The sequence below is a fragment of the Staurois parvus genome, unplaced genomic scaffold, assembly GCF_062004578.1.
Source record: "Staurois parvus isolate SC_StPar_1 unplaced genomic scaffold, SC_StPar_1.0 ptg000575l, whole genome shotgun sequence".
In the NCBI taxonomy this organism is placed as follows: Eukaryota; Metazoa; Chordata; class Amphibia; order Anura; family Ranidae; genus Staurois; species Staurois parvus.
This window is the reverse complement of record NW_028318371.1, coordinates 2,739,983-2,761,718: the sequence shown is the minus strand read 5'-3', so window position 1 is coordinate 2,761,718 and position 21,736 is coordinate 2,739,983. Positions and strand designations below refer to the sequence as shown.

Here is a 21,736-nt window from a genome sequence, read left to right as displayed (position 1 = left end):
GGTGGCATAATTTTCTTCATGGGGCTTTAATTTCGGGCTCAGGTAAGTATTAGAGGGCTGAGGGGGGAACTGCACACTGAAGCTTTGTTACCTTTATGCATAGAAAAACTTTCAGCCTTTAGAACCACTTTAAACATTTAAGCAGGTTGCAATACAGCTAGCTAGGTGATGTCCCAGGATGGGAGGATTAGGGTTGACCTGAGTTCCCGGGTTTTCCGCTTGGCGGGCTTCTTGGGTCAGACCCACTGATCTGAGGCTCTCGCTGTGAATCCTGGGCCTGAAAGAGAATGACATTACACCTCTCTGTTATCTTGGAACCCAATGTAATGTAGGAAGCCACTGGGGCCCGGGGTTCACATCGAAGACACCAGTTGCTGGACTCTGCAGATCCTAATGGACTTACCACTAATGGACTCTACATTTTGTAGGTATGCCAGGACAGCACACAAGCCTGAGTTAGGGTTTAGGGACATAGGAAAAGGGACTGTTCTCACATGTTGGACTAATGTTTCTGGCACTTTTCTGAGTAAAGCCAGCCTTCTGCTCGGTCCAAAGTTCTTAAAGAAGTGCAACGCAAGTAACCGGCACATTGTACACTTCGCTTTAAACTTTGGGTCAGTAGGCACATTGGGGTATGAAGACAGAACTTACAGAGTCATCCTAGTGCTGTACAGCAAGTGGTTACTGAGGGTAATGGAAGCCAGCAATCAGTCAAGCATCCTATAAGCATGTGCCTGTGTCAGGTGGGACAACCTTTAGCAGCAAGGGAGGTGTTGGAAGCACTCCTTCCAAAGATGTCTGTTTCCCATAACAATGGGAGCGGCTCGGCACCCCTGAGGTTCCCAGCTAGTGCAAAGGTAGAGAAGTCAAGAGTCAAGTGCATGCATGGAGCCCACGCTAGGTGAACGGTGGGGTTCCATTCTGCTACTGGGAGTGAGGTAGTGGAGAATGCTGGGCAGGTGGATGTGGACACAGACTCAGCATATCCCTCCTAATTGCAAGTGGATAGTGAAGGTGTGTATTTGTACGGGTACCCAAGAGTTACCTGAAGGACAGTTATTGTGCAAGTGTACACGATGTGTGTTCATCTCTAAGAGTGGATATATATATATATTGAAATATATTTTAAATATATTGAATATGTCCAAAATTGTAGCATTTCAAATATATGTAAATATATTTGGGAAGAATATTTTTAAAATATATTTCAAATATATTTTTCTTCCATGTGGGTGTAAAGTTAAGTGATCCTGTTACAGGTGCCTAGTGTAGCCCTGAAGAACCCATAACAGGGGCAATCCTCTTGTGTGACCCAGACATCCCACTACAAACACCTAGTATTGGTGGTCAGCGGTGCTTCTCTACAGACACCAGAACTATGGTGTCACTGTTGGACTAACAGTGCCAGCACAGCTGCAGTACCAGGGGGTGAAATGCTCCACCTTTCAGTACCTGAGACTTTTTTACATAAACTCACATCACAGACATGGGGGCAAGCAGGGTTTTTTTTTTCAAACCATCTGTAAAAATACAGGGGGCTGACAGCCCTCACCTGGAGGGAAAAACAGGCAAAAAATGGTGACATAGAAAATGGGACAATATTTTCTTACCTTTCTACAGACAGCTCAGAATTTACGGTATTTAATGTCATACGCCAGGAGTGCAATAGTCCACACTGCTGCTATGAATCTGGGTCACAGAAGTTCAGAGCTAAGTGCACTCCTATGACCCATAGGAGAAGTCCGGCCAAAAGAGCTTGGCAATACTTCTTCAATAGTGTTCTAGTAGTGAGATCACACCCCCAGCACACACACATTGGTCTGTTCCAAGTGAGATCTCACCTTTGGCACACCATTGCTCTTTCCTCTATAGGATCCTTCCACCAGCACACTCAGGCAATGGTCTTTCCTCAGTGAGGCCTCACCTTGATCACACACATGCACCTCTCTCACCTTGGGGTACATCATCTGTATAGTGAGATTCCACCTCCAGCACATACGGGTTTTCCCCAGTGAGATGCCACCAATAGAGGAAACATTCTCCATCCCCCCTCCAGTGTAGTGTAGGATTGTGTGTCCCTTTTATTCCAGGGCGACCTGTCACTACTGTCCCTATAGTTTCATACTCTGCACACCCTCATCTCTGGGGTTTCACCTACTCGGGGAAAGAAGTTTGTGATGGGTTACCATTCAGTAGAAGCAAGCATGTTTGGCCCTTCGAGAATCCAAGGAACACCTCTGGGAGCTCTGCATGTTCTTATGAGACGTGCCTCAAAGTCCACAAAAACATGGAAAACACAAAGAGCCACATAATTACATTTCTTTTCTACTTATTTCTGGCTCTAAGGACTGGTAATGGGAACATTCCAAATTTCTTAAAGACTCAATTGGATGAATTCTTCCATAATATTCTGATCACCGTAGTGCCTATTACAGGGGACTTTTCAATGACATCCCATAACTCGTCAGGGTCTGTCTGCCCCTCTCCCCTTCCTCTGACCAATTAATACTATAATAACCATCTGATAAAGCAAAGCATTTATTTAATAACAAATACATATACAAAGAAAACTAAATATCTTACAGGAAGCATTCCATATGTACACGTGATCACGATCAACAACCTGCACATGATAGGAAAAAGTGTACCCTTACATTGGTGGTCAGTGGGAGAAGTGTACCCTTACATTGGTGGTCAGTGGGAGAAGTGTACCCTTACATTAGGGGTCAGTGGGAGAAGTGTACCCTTACATTAGGGGTCAGTGGGAGAAGTGTACCCTTACATTAGTGGCCAGTGGGAGAAGTGTACCCTTACATTAGTGATCAGTGGGAGAAGTGTACCCTTACATTAGTGGTCAGTGGGAGAAGTGTCCCCTTACATTAGTGGTCAGTGGGAGAAGTGTACCCTTACATTAGGGGTCAGTGGGAGAAGTGTACCCTTACATTAGGGGTCAGTGGGAGAAGTGTACCCTTACATTAGGGGTCAGTGGGAGAAGTGTACCCTTACATTAGTGGTCAGTGGGAGAAGTGTACCCTTACATTAGTGGTCAGTGGGAGAAGTGTACCCTTACATTAGTGATCAGTGGGAGAAGTGTACCCTTACATTAGTGGTCAGTGGGAGAAGTGTACCCTTACATTAGTGATCAGTGGGAGAAGTGTACCCTTACATTAGGGGTCAGTGGGAGAAGTGTACCCTTACATTAGGGGTCAGTGGGAGAAGTGTACCCTTACATTAGTGGTCAGTGGGAGAAGTGTACCCTTACATTAGGGATCAGTGGGAGAAGTGTACCCTTACATTAGTGATCAGTGGGAGAAGTGTCCCCTTACATTAGTGGTCAGTGGGAGAAGTGTACCCTTACATTAGTGATCAGTGGGAGAAGTGTACCCTTACATTAGTGATCAGTGGGAGAAGTGTACCCTTACATTAGTGGTCAGTGGGAGAAGTGTACCCTTACATTAGTGATCAGTGGGAGAAGTGTACCCTTACATTAGTGATCAGTGGGAGAAGTATACCCTTACATTAGGGGTCAGTGGGAGAAGTGTACCCTTACATTAGTGGTCAGTGGGAGAAGTGTACCCTTACATTAGGGGTCAGTGGGAGAAGTGTCCCCTTACATTAGTGGTCAGTGGGAGAAGTGTACCCTTACATTAGGGGTCAGTGGGAGAAGTGTACCCTTACATTAGTGATCAGTGGGAGAAGTGTACCCTTACATTAGTGATCAGTGGGAGAAGTGTCCCCTTACATTAGTGGTCAGTGGGAGAAGTGTACCCTTACATTAGGGGTCAGTGGGAGAAGTGTACCCTTACATTAGGGGTCAGTGGGAGAAGTGTACCCTTACATTAGTGATCAGTGGGAGAAGTGTACCCTTACATTAGTGGTCAGTGGGAGAAGTGTACCCTTACATTAGTGATCAGTGGGAGAAGTGTACCCTTACATTAGTGATCAGTGGGAGAAGTGTACTCTTACATTAGGGGTCAGTGGGAGAAGTGTACCCTTACATTAGTGATCAGTGGGAGAAGTGTACCCTTACATTAGTGATCAGTGGGAGAAGTGTACCCTTACATTAGGGGTCAGTGGGAGAAGTGTACCCTTACATTAGTGATCAGTGGGAGAAGTGTACCCTTACATTAGGGGTCAGTGGGAGAAGTGTACCCTTACATTAGTGGTCAGTGGGAGAAGTGTACCCTTACATTAGGGGTCAGTGGGAGAAGTGTACCCTTACATTAGGGGTCAGTGGGAGAAGTGTACCCTTACATTAGTGATCAGTGGGAGAAGTGTACCCTTACATTAGTGATCAGTGGGAGAAGTGTACCCTTACATTAGGGGTCAGTGGGAGAAGTGTACCCTTACATTAGTGGTCAGTGGGAGAAGTGTACCCTTACATTAGTGATCAGTGGGAGAAGTGTCCCCTTACATTAGTGGTCAGTGGGAGAAGTGTACCCTTACATTAGTGATCAGTGGGAGAAGTGTACTCTTACATTAGTGGTCAGTGGGAGAAGTGTACCCTTACATTAGTGGTCAGTGGGAGAAGTGTACCCTTACATTAGTGATCAGTGGGAGAAGTGTACCCTTACATTAGTGATCAGTGGGAGAAGTGTACCCTTACATTAGGGGTCAGTGGGAGAAGTGTACCCTTACATTAGTGATCAGTGGGAGAAGTGTACCCTTACATTAGGGGTCAGTGGGAGAAGTGTACCCTTACATTAGTGGTCAGTGGGAGAAGTGTACCCTTACATTAGGGGTCAGTGGGAGAAGTGTACCCTTACATTAGGGGTCAGTGGGAGAAGTGTACCCTTACATTAGTGATCAGTGGGAGAAGTGTACCCTTACATTAGTGATCAGTGGGAGAAGTGTACCCTTACATTAGGGGTCAGTGGGAGAAGTGTACCCTTACATTAGGGGTCAGTGGGAGAAGTGTACCCTTACATTAGGGGTCAGTGGGAGAAGTGTACCCTTACATTAGGGGTCAGTGGGAGAAGTGTACCCTTACATTAGGGGTCAGTGGGAGAAGTGTACCCTTACATTAGTGGCCAGCGCAGGACCTTACTGAAGGTATTAATATTATTTTAAAATGAAAAAAACCTTTTACACAGATTGTAGTAAAGCATGCCAAAGTTTTAATTTTGTTGCAAATTATACTTGTGTATGGAGGTCCACCACAAAGAAGCCCTGAGATAATCTTTTCATAGCAATATCTCAGGTTACTTGGTGGACAAATCATTTCATGGCAATATCTCAGGTTACTTGGTGGGCAAATCATTTCATAGTAATATCTCAGGTTACTTGGTGGGCAAATCATTTCATAGCAATATCTCAGGTTACTTGGTGGACAAATCATTTCATAGCAATATCTCAGGTTACTTGGTGGACAATGCTCGGGGGACGGCGCACAGCTGAGTATTGGACAAAATGTCATATTTGTTAGCATGCAGCCATTTGGAGTCCCGACGTTCAGCTCCCGGGGGCAGCTTGATGGTGAATTTCTGGAGCAGAGCAGAGAGGAGAAAGAAGAGCTCCATTCGGGCCAAACTCTCTCCGGGACAAACACGCTTTCCTGTAGAAAAGGTGAAGAAAATTTGCACATGAGTTAAAGAAATAATCCATACAGGAACATAGGTTTTTTTTTTTTACTCCATTGTGTAATAAAATATCAAATCGATCGCATTTACAACTTCAGTGATATTTCTTAGCAGTAATGTGCATAATGCTGGAGATGAATGGAGGACAAGAACTGAGGAGTGAATCCCTGGATCGTTTATGGACCCACCAGTTCAGGATAAAATCTCCCGTTGAGCGGATCCTTCTGGTTCCCTGTGGTGCGCTCCACCTAATCATACCCAAATACATTCACAGTTTTGGAAATTGAACAGCTAGCAGGAACCATAATGGTGGCCACTATGGATTATTAATTGGTGGATTGGATTCTTTGGAGGTCGCTATGCACCACAGGCTGGGGTATTGCATTCTGTGGAGGCCACTATGGATCACAGGTTGGGGGAATGGATTCTATGGAGGCCACTAGGGACCATTTATTTATTTATTTCAGGTACTTATATAGCGCCATCAATTTACACAGCACTTTACATATATATTGTACATTCACATCAGTCCCTAACCCTCAAGGAGCGTACAATCTAAGGTCCCTGTCAAGGATTTGTCAACGATCACCCTGTCACGTGTCCACCACACGCAACGCCCACAGCGACTAGCTAACCGAGATGCGCACATGCAGCCGCAACAGGGTGGTAAAGAGGGGGAATAAAGGGGATTTACACTTAAGAATCTAAAACCGTATATAAGATCAGCCGTGATACCTTTTCACAGCCCGCACTACCTCTGGCCACCACCAGATGGAGACTCCACTCCAATCCAGCTGGTCGACCACACACTGGCAGATACGATCTTACATACAACCTGGTGCCCTGATTAGAGTTGAGGACCAGCTTAGTAATCACACACCCTTCTAAGGTCCCTCCAGCTATCCTAGCTTGAACCCCCGTGTTGATAACCCTTCCACTGTCCACACACCCCCACACCAGACGCACCACAAGGTAGCCTGCCACCACCCAACAGTTTATCCGCAGAACGGTCTGTTGAGACACCACACACACACAGATCTCCGTCTGGCAGATCTGTTACCTTTGCAATCTGCGTGCAATCTGCCCACTCACAGTGCAGTTGCATACAGATTGGCAATGAGCTTAACCGAGCGTTTTAAGAGCACTAAAATACAATACAATATAACCCAATCTAATCTCTCCGATCTAATCTCTCTGATCTAGTCTCCCCAAAGATATGAGCACGTGCTTAAATACACAGAAGTTCACTAATTAATTTTAAGATTTAATTTCCCAAAGTGGGCAGTGCATAAAATATGTACAAAAGATAAAAAGTTACAGAAAATACAAAAGATATAGGAAGACACACAAATGACTAATTACTATAAAATAAAAGGGAATAAAAAGACAGAATAACACTTTACCCTGCGGCTGGAGCAAGCCAGAAACTTAGCAATCCATTGGTCAATCGAACCAGCTCCGTATGGATCACAAATGTCAGTGTACCCAATTTATTGGGATTAGGAGATGGGCGGGACATTAGTCTTCGGCCAATTGACCCTGGGGGAGGTGGTCCTGACCTGCCCACAAGAGGTACTGTGTATGGACCTGCCCAAGTTCAGTTGGGCCAAGACTGGCCTGAACACCAAGTCGGGGATTGGATTTCTGACACCAGCGCATCAGCCCGATCGCAACAGTACCAAACACCATCAGACTGTCGCACCCCCGCGTCATCTAATCATTCCATGCATTTTCCTGGCTTTCTCTCCAAGCCATAAATATGATTCTTATATGCAAATGTAGCACACAGAAGGCCCTGCGCAACGGAAGCATTTCCATCTCTTTCCAACTAATATTTCATCTTTTATAAGAGATTAAACATACCCCTTTGATGAATACACAAACCTAGCCGTCCTGTCTCCTATAACAAATTCCAAAACAGGTTTTTCCAGCAGGTGATCTCATTAACACAAAGATGTCACCTCCAGGAGGCGGGGCTTTAGGCTAATTAACACTAATTGATGCTAAATGATGATTGAGGCCTATTGAGTAATTGTGTATACATACACATCTGATCCCAGACCATTTGTTTGTACCTTCTATTCATTTCCCTCCATACATCCTTAATGGAATGAGTGTCTGTTCCTGAACACACATTTGCAATGAAAGGACCTGACGTAATCTAATATACTCAACCTGTTATGGCTATGATTCCATATTTCCAATGATCAAATCTTTATCCACTCAAATCTTTCATGTCCATTACGTTACAGTCCCTAACTCACATTCATACATACACATACTAGGGACAACTTAGACAGGAGCTAATTAACCTACCAGCAAGTTTTCGGAGTGTGGGAGGAAACCGGAGTACCCTGAGGAAACTCACACAGGCACAGGGAGAACATGCAAACTCCAGGCAGGTGGTGCCGAGGTTGGGATTCGAACCAACGACCCTAGTACTGCCAGGCGGAAGTGCTAACCACTTAGTCTATGACACTATGTCTGTATTTTTTCCTGTTAACAGGACAGAAGTTGCAAACAAGGATGAATTTGCACAGACATACCATCAAGGAACATAAAGAAGATGACTTTTGGACACCATTTTGCACAACCGGACCACACTATGGAAGACCTCAATATTTTAGTGCTTATTGGAAATTTCAAACTATTCAGGAAAGAAAAACTTTTGAACTAAGAATGAATTCTATTTGACACAAGAGATAATGGCCTTAATTTGGACCTGGGATTCCTCACTCATTATCCAACAGTTTTACGACCCCCTCTGAGTGTTGTCCCCCCCCCCCCCCCCAGTCTTTGCTTTTGCTGTGTCTTATTTCTAGTCTAATCCTAGTCTTATAACCATTGCTGTGTACATCTGTGTGTGTTTCTTTCTGGTTTTGTTTGTTTGTTTCTCTCCTACTTTCAACATCTCTTCTAACATTCTGCTAAAACTTTGTGAAGTAGTACTGCCTGGACCTTGAAGAAGAGGACATACCCCGAAAGCCTGTCCTCAAAATTGTATGTTAGTGCAAATAAAAAAAGTATCACGTCAGACTCAATTGTTTCTGTTGCAAGTTCACGAATACGGCTACAATCACCTTAATTAAAAATACATTTCAAATATACTGTATGTCTTTAAAAAAATATATTTTTAAAAATATTTTTCATATATTTTGTAATATATAAAAACGTATTTCAACATGCAGTATATATATATATTTATTGAAATATATTGAATATGGCCAAAATTGTAGTATTTCACATACATGTCAATATATTACGGAAGAATATTTTTCAAATATATTTCAAGTGTATTTTTCTTCCATGTGGGTATCCTCTCCCTTCATGGTGGTGTGTTTACTGCAACAATATAGATGGACTTTCAGGACTGCCACCTTTTCCCCCCAAAAAAACAAAAGTAGTGTTTTCTCTGGACATATGTATTAAAAAAAATGATTAGAGGGAAAAAAGGAGATTTTTTTATGCAAGTGGCTTAGTACATTATGTCATTCTCAGGATGAGAAGCAAAAGATCCGGGTTGGGTTCTCTACCTATGGATTTTAGGGCTTATTTTTCCATTTTAACCGAGGTGTTTAACCACTTCCCGTCCGGCCCATGTACATAGACAGCTGGATGGGAGCAATGCCGAAGTGGGAGGCCGTTTATAAACGTCCCCCGCATTCACTGCCTGTGCACGCTCTCTGGAACACAGATCGCTGTACGGGATCTCTGTACGAGGTCCCGATCATGTGATCACTGATTGCCCAATCAGTGATCACATGAACAGTAGTAAACAAGATGTCACTTGCTGACATCACTTCTTACTACTCATGAAATCTGTGAATGATCACAGAGGTCACATGGTACAGGGCCATTCACAACAGCCTTGTACCATGTGACAAGCTGTGCCCAATCACAGCTCACACAGTATTTCTCAAAGGCTGCAAGAATGCAGTCAGAGAGAAGAAAAAATGATTTCATTTACAGCCTTTATGGGTATAAAAGCAATCAGTGCAAAAAAAGAAAAAAAAACACACAAATAATAATATAAAAAATTAAAATAAAATTTAAAATCATTTTTTTAAAAATTAGAATTTTTGGTTATAAACTAATTTGTGTTATTTTTTTAACTAAAAAGATAACTGAATACATTTTGGCCAAAATTTATGAAGAAAGATTATTTATTTGCAAAATGAAAGAAGAAAAATGTTTGGACTTTTTCATTTATATAGCAAAAAAATAAAAATCCCAGCGGTGAATAAATATCACCAAAATAAAGTTTTATCTGTCTCAAAAAAATGCTAAAAAATTCATATGGGTACAGTGTTGCATGACCGCGCAATTGTCATTCAAAGTGTGATAGCGCTGAAAGCTGAAAGTTGGCCTGGACAGGAAGGGGGTGAAAGTGTCCGGACAGGAAGGGGGTGAAAGTGTCCGGACTGGAAGGGGGTGAAAGTGTCCGGACTGGAAGGGGGTGAAAGTGTCCGGACTGGAAGGGGGTGAAAGTGCCCGGACTGGAATGGGGGGAAAGTGTCCGGACTGGAAGGGGTTAAGGGGAGCGTTGCTCCTTGGCAAAGATCTCCCAACAATCTTCTACTTACCTTCACTGTCCTCCATTATTGCTCGTTCTGTTGGCTGCCACCACAAAATACCAGTCACTAGGGATGAACATTTCTGCATGGCTGAGGGGGTGACGTCAGCCTAGGCATCAATAATGGGTATTCTACGGGGACTATGACAGAGGAAGAATAGGCAAGAGAGTGCTGTGGAGGCAGAATAAATTGGAAGTATATGGTGGTGGAGAAAGAATATATAAGTAAATAAGAGCCGCGCAGTACAAATACTCCTAGTGATAAATCATCATGTACCGTGCATTACTGCAAAACAACCCAAAATATATGAAATATATAATATACATGGAGTATTTGTACTGCGCGGCTTATTTATTGATATATTTTTTATGCTTTTATTGTGGGAACACAAATAGTGTGAGCAACAGTACTAACGTTAGCCGCTTTCCCGCTGCCCTATAGCAGAGCTACTTCTAAAGGGCAGCAGGGCTGCGCAAACTCACGTGTATATATACGTGATTTTTATTTCTGGGTAGGGGGTGCGCGCGCCGCCCTACCTGCACCGCCATAGGGATGTCATTAACCGGGTCTAGGATGGAGATTCCTGGCGATCGTTGGGGAAAGCTGACAGGGGAGAGACCTGAGTGTAAACAACACAGGTCTCTCTCCTGCCAGCAAGGACATGCTGCTTTGTATTTCTATGCACAGCATGTTGCCCTAGTAAAACACACAGCACACAGTTAACCCTTTGATTGCCCTAGATGATAACCCCTTCCTGCCCAGTGCCATTAGTAAAGTGTCAGTACTTTTTATTAGCACTGATCACTGTATTGGTGTCACTGGGGATGTCAGTGGCAGTTAGTTCCCACCCAGTGTCACAATGCCCGCCACAGTCTCGCTATAAGTCACTGATTGCCGCCATTAGTAGTATAAAAAAAATAGAAATCCCAGTATCTATACCGCCATTTGTAGACGCTGTATCTTTCACGTAAACCAATTAATTTACACGTATTGGGATTTTTTTGTTAGCAAAGACATGGAGCAGAATACATATTGGCCTAAATTTATGAAGAAATTTATTTTTTTTAAATTTTTTTTACTGGATGTTACATAGCAGAAAGTCAAAAATATTGTTTTGTTGTTTTTTCAAAATTGTCGGTCTTTTTTTGTTTATAGCGCACAAAATTAAAACCTCAGAGGTGATCAAATACCACTGAAAGAAAGCTCTATTTGTGGGGGGGAAAGGACATACCTTTCATTTGGGTGCAGCGTTGCATGACCGCGCAGTTGTCAGTTAAGGTAACGCAGCGCCGTATCGCAAAAAATGTCCTGATCAGGAAGGGGGGGGGGATCCTCTGGAGGGCGAGGGGTTAGTTACACAAGGTTTATATGCCTTAGAATATTCACGTTTTTTTCACACATTTGTATGGTGATTGCGGTGAGGTTTTTCTGGTATGGTGGGGGTGGAGGGTGTCTTTAATGAATGATCACGGGGACTCTCCGAGACGTCATATCTGCAGTGACTTGTGTGATAGAATATTTCTATGTATTACAGCGAAGAAATGGTTTACTTCACCCCGGCCTGGAACTGACACCATAATGTAGGTTTCTCACCGGCTGAGAATGCCATGAAGGCCACCCGATTGCGGAACTGGCCTTCCTCATCCAGGAAGTGTCCGGGATTGAACCGTTCTGGTGTCTCCCATTGAGAGGGGTCATAGAGCACCGATGACAGGAATGGGATGATGATGGTGCCCTGGTAAAGGAGAGAGACAGTCTATTTTATACAAACTCATTCTACAGGCTCAGTGCCGATTAAATCATGTGAAATGCAAATGAAAAAACATAAAGAGAGCGCACCGGCCTAGTGCATCATCGCCTAAAAATATTTATTGAAAGAATATAAAAGTAGGTATCCTACTCACAATGGACATATAAAACAGGCACACCACAATGAACAAAGGTGTTCAATCCATATAGCATCTGAGTCCACCAACTGGCTGACGCGTTTCGAGGATTCAGCCTCTTCCTCAGAGCCACCACAGGAAGAGGCTGAGTCCTCGAAATGCGTCAGAGAGTTGGTCATCCTGAGTTACATCGTTGTGGACTCAGATGCTATATGGATTGAACACCTTTGTTCACTGTGATATGCCTGTTTTATATGTCCATTGTGAGTATGATACCTACTTTTTTATTCTTTCAATAAATACTTATAAACGACAATGCACTAGGCCGGTGCGCCCTCTTTTTGTTTTTTCATTTGCATTTAATGACTTTGGACTACCTGGGCCATTGAGGGCAGCAAGCAGTGCATATTCCAGAACATTCACATTGTATTCTAGTCTCTGCTGAGTCCATCCCCAGCGCAGGAGTAAAGTATTTACTGTGTTTAAATCAGGTGAAAGTCTGACAAGCTGAATACTCAAATTTTAACTTGTTTATCTGACAGTAAAAGGTGAAAGACGTAAGGAGTAAATAGAACGTATACAGGTACCCAGGCAGGAGGAGGAAAGAAAAACAACTAGAGGAGCGCTCCCAACCCTGATGATCTGAGGAAGGGGCAAGTCCCTGAAACATGTTATCATGATAACCTCCTCTCATGCTGGTCTCCAGGACTTCTCCAGAGCCTCCCCCATCCTCTGGAAATCTCTACCCCAATCTATCAGACTATCGCCTACTCTGCCCACTTTTAGGTGATCTCTGAAAACCTCTCTTCAAGGAAGCCTATCCTGCCCTCAGCTAATAATGGAGTCTTCTATTTCTCCTACCAGTCCATCCCCCACAGCAGGGGCATATTTACCACAAGGCAAACAAGGCATTTGCCTAGGGTGGCATTCTTTCAGGGGGGCAGTGGCATTTTTCAGGGGGGCAGCACTGCCCCCCCCCCCCCGAGAAGGGATGGAAGAAAGGACACACGCAGCATGGGGACCAGGTGGAATCTGAGAGGGACTGCTTGATGGTGTATACAGAGCCTGACTCTTGTTCCTGGGGATGTCTGGAGCTGTGAAGGGGAGTGTCTTCTCTTTCCCCGGCGTGGGGTGGGGGTTGCCAGTGTATGGGGGGCGGTGGTAGTGGAAGTCTCTCTCGGGTGGGGTGTTGTTGGTCAATGTCAGGCTCTTTTCGTCGGGGAGGAGGGTGTTTGTCAGTGTCAGGATCTCTCCGTGGCGGGGAGCCAATTTTTGTGTTGCCTAGGACAGCAAAAAAACCTAAATACACCACCGCCCCACAGTTATTACCTTTTGTACCACCAGCCCCTCCCTCTTAGATTGTAAGCTCCCAGGATCAGGGCCCTCCTATCCCTCTTGTATTAAACTGTATTGTTGCTGTATTGTCTCCCGTTATATTGTAAAGCGCTGAGCAAACTGTTGGCTCCATATAAATCCCGTATAATAATAATCATGATGACCGGCTTCTCTCCTCTGGTTTGATGTGGTTGGAGTGCTCCCCTAGGCTTCCAGTTTGCCCTCACCAGCCCTTCGGTCGGTCTCTCGCCAGGTGAATGACATAACAACCGGATCTGGGACATGTGACTTCCAGCAGACCCGCCATCTCAGTGATCCCAGCGGCTACCATCCACACACCTTTCTCACTGTCATGAGGCTCCTAGGCTGAGCAACCTACTGTTGGGTCCAGGATTATGTGTCATCCTCCAGCTTCTGGGAATATGTGTTTCTCCACTCCACTGGCTTGGTGATGTATCCATCTGGGCACTCCTACACAGGGCTGTTGTTAGAAACCGCAGGGCCCCATACAGCCAACTTGACAGGGCTCCCGCTCAAAAATTAAAAAAAAATGTTTACTATTCTTCAGTTATGAATGAACACCATGAGTGATTGGTACCGATCACTTACTGTGTTCATTCAGAAAAGGAAGAGACTGGTAAATGTGTCATATTTAAAGGACCCTTCCCCCACTCTCCATCCTGAAGGATCCTATTGTCTGCTTGCAGCTGCTGGTTTGAAGGGTGGAGGGAAGCCAGCAGCACTGCAGGGGAGGGGGCACACAGGGGAAGGCCTGGGCAGCAGGAGGAAATGTATGATGCGCAGGAAGGGTGATAGGTGCACCAGGGGGGCAATTACTGGAACCAGTCCCCTGTATGACTCCAACTGCAGCAGCTGAAAGCCAGCAAGAGGGAGAGGAGTAGAAGCCAGCTTTCAGCTGCTGCAGAGGGAGCCATACAGGGGATCAGTTCCAGAATTGCCCCCCCCCCCGCCATGCTGATCATCCTCCCTGCCCACATCCGATTCACCCAGCTGCATAGGGCCCCCCTGCTGGCCTGGGCCCCGTACAGGAGGACTGGTGGTACCCCCTTATCCACAGCCCTGCTCCTACATGTCATGATTTTTAACCCAACATTAAAGTGTGTTTTGATTTTATCTGTTCCTGGGCTGGTGATTCTATTGACTTGCACAGGGTTGGGAGCGCTCCTTCATTTGTTGTTTTGTGCTCATGTCTCATTGCTGGTCAGATGAGTGGCTGGAGCTGCCCATAATGTGGTCATCTACATATCCCCTGGAACCTCATTGCGCTTGGTATTTGCACCTTTTTTCAGGTAAGAGGAAAGAATGGTTTCTTATTGTCTTTTCTGCACTGCATTATATTACATTCTGCTAAGGTATATATTAAAAGAAACAAACTCAGAATGAACAGACAGCATGGCATCCAACTAGTAGCTGGCCATGCACAGCACAAGTAACCGTCCATATTTTTGTATGGCAGAAATATGGCATGTGCCTATATACCCTACAACTAATTTTACATTCCCCTCCCCCCCTTTTAAAATGTAAGCTGTGTCTCATTACTATTTCCCATTTGATCTACACAGTCTGACAAAAACACAGGCTGGAATATCATGGTTGTATACCTTCGGGATGGCGTATCCATGGAACTCGATGTCTTTGGTCACAGCATGGAGGAGAGTAGTTGATGTCAGGTCTAAAACTCTCTGCATTTCATGAATGACAGCATTGGTGTACGGCATTTGTGGTCGGTCTTCGAACCTAGGTAGGCGCAATGACTGCGTCACCTCATCAATTTCTTGTTGGACCTTTGCTGAAATGGAAAAGAAGGTACCTGAGATTTCCCTAAACTGTCTGTGTAAAAGGGAATTATTAGAATTTATAAAAATGTATGTTGAGAATGAGCGCTTCCAGCATGGAGTTTGTTGGCCAGTACTGGTTGGGAGTCTAGAAATAGAAGAGGAGCATAACTATGGACGGGGCTTTCTTTCAGTGGGAATGCAGAGGAACACAGTTCTGGCACCTCCAGCACTGAATGTATGTAATGGCAAGGGGTGCTGGGGTGTGCTGGAAGATCTATTGTTGCTGGCTGCTGGGGGATCTATTGTCACTGAAGGGGATCTATTTTTGTGTCGTGGTCTATTGTTCCTGGTGGGGAAGTCTATTGTTGACGGGGGTCCATTGTTGCTGGAAGGGATCTACTGTTGAGGGAGGGGTATATTGTCTATTGTTGCTAGCTGCTGGAGAGTCTATTGATTCTGTCTGCTGGGAGATCTGTTGTAGCTGCTGGAGGTCTATCGTTGCCAAACATATAATTTGTTTTGGAGACCAAGTGTTGCAGAGGGGGTCTATTGCTGCTGGCTACGGGGGGGGGGGGGGTGTATGTTTCTCCTTTTCTTGTTATCATTAACAAATTCCATACAGATTATTTAGCAGCACAAAATGATACTTGGCCCTGTATTCTCTAAAAGGAGAAGTACTGGGAGGTGGGTAGAGGGTGGAATGAAGTGAAGGTCAGGGGTAGGGGGCGGAGACAAGAAATACCTCAGAGGGGAGGAGTTCCTGCACCTATTTTGAAGGAAGAAAAGCCCCGACTATAGACAGTACAAGTACCTCTCACCCTATTCAGTTGTCTTGCACTTGGCAACACTCAGAACTCCACCAGTTGTCTCCACACAGCCAGCAAACTACTAGCCATCTCCTGCAGCACTCTGCAATTGGTGGCCGGAGATGGTGGATGGATTTTGCTATGTTAGAGATGCTCAGACTAGACATTTTTTTGGTCAATGGAGGATGTGGCCTGGGGGTTCCACAACATCCAAGTATAAATAAAATGTTTTCTTGTTTTTCAGTTCTCACTTATGTCTTTTCAGAGCACTTCTAGGTCATAAACAAATCAATGTAAAGGTGGATCTGCAGCCAGTTCTTTCCTGGTGGTGTAGTGCAGGATGGGATATTTGGCAGATGAACATAACATGTCTTTCTGCATTCCACAAATGGATCTTACCCTGTACATCAGGATAGTGAGCGAACAAGACCAGGCAGAATTTCAGGGTGCTAACGGTGGTCTCGGAACCTGCCGATATCAGACTCACCAAGATTGCCTGTAGGCTCTCATCACAGAAATCTGGATCCTTCTCATGTTCCACCTGAGGAGACAGAGAGGGGAATTAACATCAGCAGAAACAAGCAACCAACATGAACCAAATATTACAGCAGCTGCAAAGGGCATTGAGGTTGCATATAAATGTATGTTCAAAGCATCCTGCAAAAGACTATTAATACTTTCTCACTACCCACTGGACACTTTTTTGCAATGTGTTAAATAAAAAATTGAAGACACAGTTACAGTTAAAGACCCTTTTACACATACACTGTATTGCCAAAGTATTGGCCCCGCCCTCCAAAACATGTGATTCAGGTGTTCCAATCCCCTCCATATCATGTGATTCAGGTGTTCCAATCCCCTCCATGGCCACAGGTGTATACAATCAAGCCCCTAGGCATGCAGACTGCTTCTACAAACATTGGTGAAAGAATGGGTCTCTCTCAGGAGCTCAGTGACTCCAAGCGTGGTCCCGTGATAGGTTGCCACCTGTGCAATAAGTCCATCCGTGACATTTCCTGGCTACTAAATATTCCACGCTCAACTGTTAGTGGGATTATAACAAAGTGGAAGCAACTGGGAACAACAGCCACTCAGCCACCAAGTGGTAGGCCACGTCACATGACAGGGCGGGGTCAGAGCATGCTGAAGTGCACAGTGCGCAGAAGTCGCCAACTGTCTACAGAGTCAATAGCTAAAGACCTCCAAACTTGGTGTGGTCTTCAGATGAGCCCAACAACAGTGTGTAGAGATCTTCATGGAATGGGTTTCCATGGCCAAGCAGCTGCATCCAAGCCTTACATCACCAAGTGCAATGCAAAGCATCGGATGCAGTGGTGTAAAGCACGCTGCCACTGGACTCTAGAGCAGCGGAGACGTGTTCTCTGGAGTGACCAACCATGCTTCTCTGTCTGGCAATCTGATGGACGTGTCTGGGTTTGGCAGTTGCCAGGAGAACCTTTCTAAGTGTAAAGTTTGGTGGAGGGGGGAATATGATGTGGGGTTGTTTTTCAGGGGTTGGGCTTGGCCTCTTAGTTCCAGCATACCAAGACATTTTGGACAATTTCATGCTCTCAAATTTGTGGGAAGAGTTTGGGGATGGCCGCTTCCTGTTCCAACATGACTGAGCACCAGTGCACAAAGCAAGGTCCATAAAGACATGGAGGATTCAGTTTGGGGTGGAGGAACTTGACTGGTCTGCACAGAATTCTGACCTTAACCCAACAGAGCACCTTTGGGATGAATTAGAGCGGAGACTGCGAGCCAGGCCTCCTCCCCCGACATCAGTGCCTGACCTGACAAATGTGCTTCTGGAAGAATGGTCCAACCTTTCCATAGACACCCTCCTAAACCTTGTGGACGGCCTTCCCAGAAAAGTTGAAGCTGTTATAGCTGCAAAGGGCGGGGCCAACTCAATATTGTCTTTCTCCAAAAAAATAGAAAGAGAAGACAAATGGCGCTAAATAGAAAGGGAGAGGAGCAGGGAGGAATGAGGTGTAGGAAGAGGCAAGGGAAAGGGGGAGGAGAGGGGAGAAGAGATGAAAGGGAAAGAAGAAATGAAGGCAGAGGAGGGGAGAGAAGTGCGGAGATAGAAAGGAAAAGAGAGAGGGGAATTCTGAAAATGGACCATTGCACTCTAATGTAATCCTAATCCAGTACAACCAATTACATTCACACAGACATTCTCCAGAGAAATTGCCTGGTTTATGGCAATACAACCAATGATTATCAAGGATACTTCACAAGACGACACTTGGTGTACACACCTCTTTCATCTTCAGCAGGAAATAATCAATCAAATCTTAGGGGGCCTCGGGATTCAGGGTGCGCTTGTGCTCCTCAATGTAGTCTAGCACAAAGTTCTGCAGGTAGGAGCTTTCCTTGTAGGCAATTTTTGATACTATTGGCAGCTTGAGGAGGAACGGGAAGAAGTTGCAGACCTGACCAGTGGAAACACAAGGAGAAAAAAAACACTGAGAATTACAAATTATGATGTACTGGTTTTTTTTCAGCTCTGCAATGCATGCAAATAACTAATGTTTATCCCTTAATGATGCTGCAGGTACAGAAAAAGATCTGCCAGGAATGCAATTAGCTCAGAGGAGCATCATCCATGGGTGCAATGTGTGGTGCACATGGGCTCCAAGGGAAGGGGGCCTACTGTGCCCCGACATGTTCCTGAACATGGGATGATGCCGGTTCTCTGACATTGTCTGGGGAAGGAGCCAAGCGGGCCACACATAACAGTTAACCATTAACTCCTTGCCTGCTGGAGAAGGAACCAAGTGAGAGCCGATCCCCACTATGAAACCATCACAAGCACTACATGAATCTTTGCTGCAGTTGTGGAGGAGATCGAGTGCCAGTGGAGCTGCGGGGGGAGATGATCTGATCAAATATCCTTTCCTCTCCCTATCAGATGATAGCTGTCAAGTAACCAGAAGGTGCTTAGTATATAGTATAGATGCCCAGCAGGTGTGGGTATATAACCCAACTACCAAAAACCCTGATTGGACCCCCCCCCCCCCCCAACATTCTACTCAGAATACATAAAACATAGATGAAGATAGGGAGGATGAGGCTGATGATACATTACATAGCATAGCATTACACAGCACTTACAGCTTTATTAATACACAAACTCTGAAATATATTGCCTGTATATTGTATATTGCTTCTCCATGTGTATGTATTCACAGAACACTATGATATTTCCATATCTTGCAAATATAGTTGGGGACTTTTCATTTCAGCATGGTGTGTTTAATTGTACAAGTGTTTATTGTGTATTTTATTGGTCACAGCAGCCTCATCCTCCATTTCTTCATATTCCATGTGTTATGACTAGAATGTTGGGTGGTTTTTTTTAGACTTTAATGTAGTTGAGTTAGATGTTGGTCTTTACTGGAAGCTCCTATCTCACTTACTACTGACCTCTGAACTATACATCACCTACCATTGACCTCTGAACCATACATCACCCACTACTGACCTCTGAACTATACATCACCCACTACTGACCTCTGAACTATACATCACCTACTACTGACCTCTGAACTATACATCACCCACTAAATGACCTCTGAACTATACATCACCCACTACTGACCTCTGAACTATACATCACCTACTACTGACCTCTGAACTATACATCACCCACTAAATGACCTCTGAACTATACATCACCTACTACTTACCTCTGAACTATACATCACCTACTACTGACCTCTGAACTATACATCACCTACTACTTACCTCTGAACTATACATCACCCACTACTGACCTCTGAACTATACATCACCCACTACTGACCTCTGAACTATACATCGCCTACTACTTACCTCTGGACTATGCATCACTTACTACTAATCTCTGGACTCTGCATCACCTACTACTGACCTTTGAACTCTGCATCACCTACTACTAACCTCTGAACTATACATCACCTACTATTTACCTCTGAACTCTGCATCACCTACTACTGACCTCTGAACTATACATCACCTAATACTAACCTCTGAACTATACATGACCCACTACTGACCTCTGAACTTTACATCACCTACTACTGACCCCTGAACTCTACATCACCTACTACTGACCCCTGAACTCTACATCACCTACTACTGACCTCTGAACTATACATCACCTACTACTGACCTCTGAACTATACATCACCCACTACTGACCTCTGAACTATACATCACCCACTACTGACCTCTGAACTATACATCACCTACTACTGACCTCTGAACTATACATAACCTACTACTGACCTCTGGGTCACTTACTTACTGCTGACCCCCCGTATTCTGCTTCCATTTTAGCCACGGGCCAATGTTCCATGAGATAAAAACCACGCCCAATCTTTCCAGTGGCGCAATGACATCACTAGATCTAAAATAAGCTATGTAATGAAAATGGAAGGTTCATAAACATGTCATTAGCCAATGGAGGGGGGGGGGGGGGTGGGGGGGGGGAGGAGCCAGAGAAGGCGAAATATAAGCAGAATAAACTTCAATTCACAGTATATAGTTTTCTTTACAAATCATTTTTGTGTATCAGGTGCAATGCTTCCTAACTGGAGGTTCTGCCAGTAACAGCACTTCATGTTGTAGGCTGACAACACGAAGTCACTGCTTTTCATTTGTCAGCAGGGTTGTCAGCCTGTTCTGTGAGCCATTTCTGTTGGCCATTGGGCTTCCTCCCTGGCTTTCTACCAGACAGGCAGCCCAAGGGCCAACTGAAGGAGATTGCATGGCAGGCTGACTACACTGCTGCTAATTGCTAGCAATGTCTCAACGTTGTCAGCTTATAATAGTAAGGGCTGTCACAGGCAGGACCTCCAGGTAATCCCTGCCTCCTCCAAAAAAAAAAAAAAAACCTACTGTATATAACACAGGTGTCAAACTGGCGGCCCTCCAGCTGTTGCCAAACTACAAGTCCCATGAGGCATTGCAAGACTGACAGTTCCAAGCATGACTCCCAAAGGCAGAGGCATGATGGGACTTGTAGTTTCGCAACAGCTGGAGGGCCGCCGGTTTGACACCCCTGGTATATAAAGTGAGGCCTGATACCAAACAGATGTTGGTTTAGATATACTATAACCCCAGACTAAACTCTAAACCAAACCATTAACCTTTAATATATTATTAATTTTCTCCAAAAATACCTAAAGTTAGCAGCAATTATAGTGATAAAATACAATACAGAAGAACACGGCAGTGAAGTTTGGAGCCAAATATGAGTCATTCAAGGAAACCTGGCAACATGCATGACTGGTTTCCAGTGACAGTAACTGAAGGTGCTAGTAGAAGACAGGAGGACAAGTCAATCACTGACAGTAAACATACCGCGTGAAATGGGGATGAAAAATTCTTGACGTGTTGGGAGGTGTAAGATAGCAGATCATGTAACTTTGGGTCTTTGTAGTCAAAACGTTCTCCAAACAGCATTGAACTGATAATATTCTCAACAGCGCTGGCCAGGATCAGTAGCGGGTTGAATGGTTCTCCTAAAATAATGAAAACATTTTTTTACAGCATCTGGTATACAAAGTCGTATTTTACAATAGTAGAACAAAGTAGAACATTTTACATTTTTCTGATTTTTCTCTTAACGACATCAGGTCCTCTATAAACAGTCCAGAATGTCATCTGGTCCTCCGTGTCATTTGAAAAATTTGAAGTTCCATTGGCCAATAGTGGGTGGATTGGGCTGCCTCCAGTTGCATTGGATGCATGCCTTTGCTACACTGA

At 44.6% G+C, this 21,736-nt stretch overlaps 1 protein-coding gene across 5 annotated transcripts in view; it reads right to left on the bottom strand.

Moving 5' to 3' along the window:
• Positions 1–5,094: 5,094 nt before the first annotated feature.
• Positions 5,095–21,736, bottom strand: part of LOC149450333 (cytochrome P450 2C3-like) — a 31,682-nt gene continuing 15,040 nt past the window's right edge. Inside the window, exons 1-5 of one of the 5 annotated variants that reach the window (XM_089691975.1) lie at positions 18,244–18,388; positions 16,379–16,520; positions 14,997–15,184; positions 11,747–11,888; positions 5,095–5,554 (exon numbers count right to left, since the gene is read on the bottom strand). In XM_089691975.1, coding sequence (XP_089548101.1) covers positions 5,358–5,554; positions 11,747–11,888; positions 14,997–15,184; positions 16,379–16,520; positions 18,244–18,252 — 678 coding nt within the window. In that variant the 5' untranslated portion in view covers positions 18,253–18,388 and the 3' untranslated portion in view covers positions 5,095–5,357. Of the gene's footprint in view, positions 5,555–11,746; positions 11,889–14,996; positions 15,185–16,378; positions 16,521–18,243; positions 18,418–21,331; positions 21,493–21,736 lie in introns of those variants that run through there. The other 4 variants (XM_089691973.1, XM_089691976.1, XR_016315261.1 and 1 more) reach the window with 4 other exon arrangements.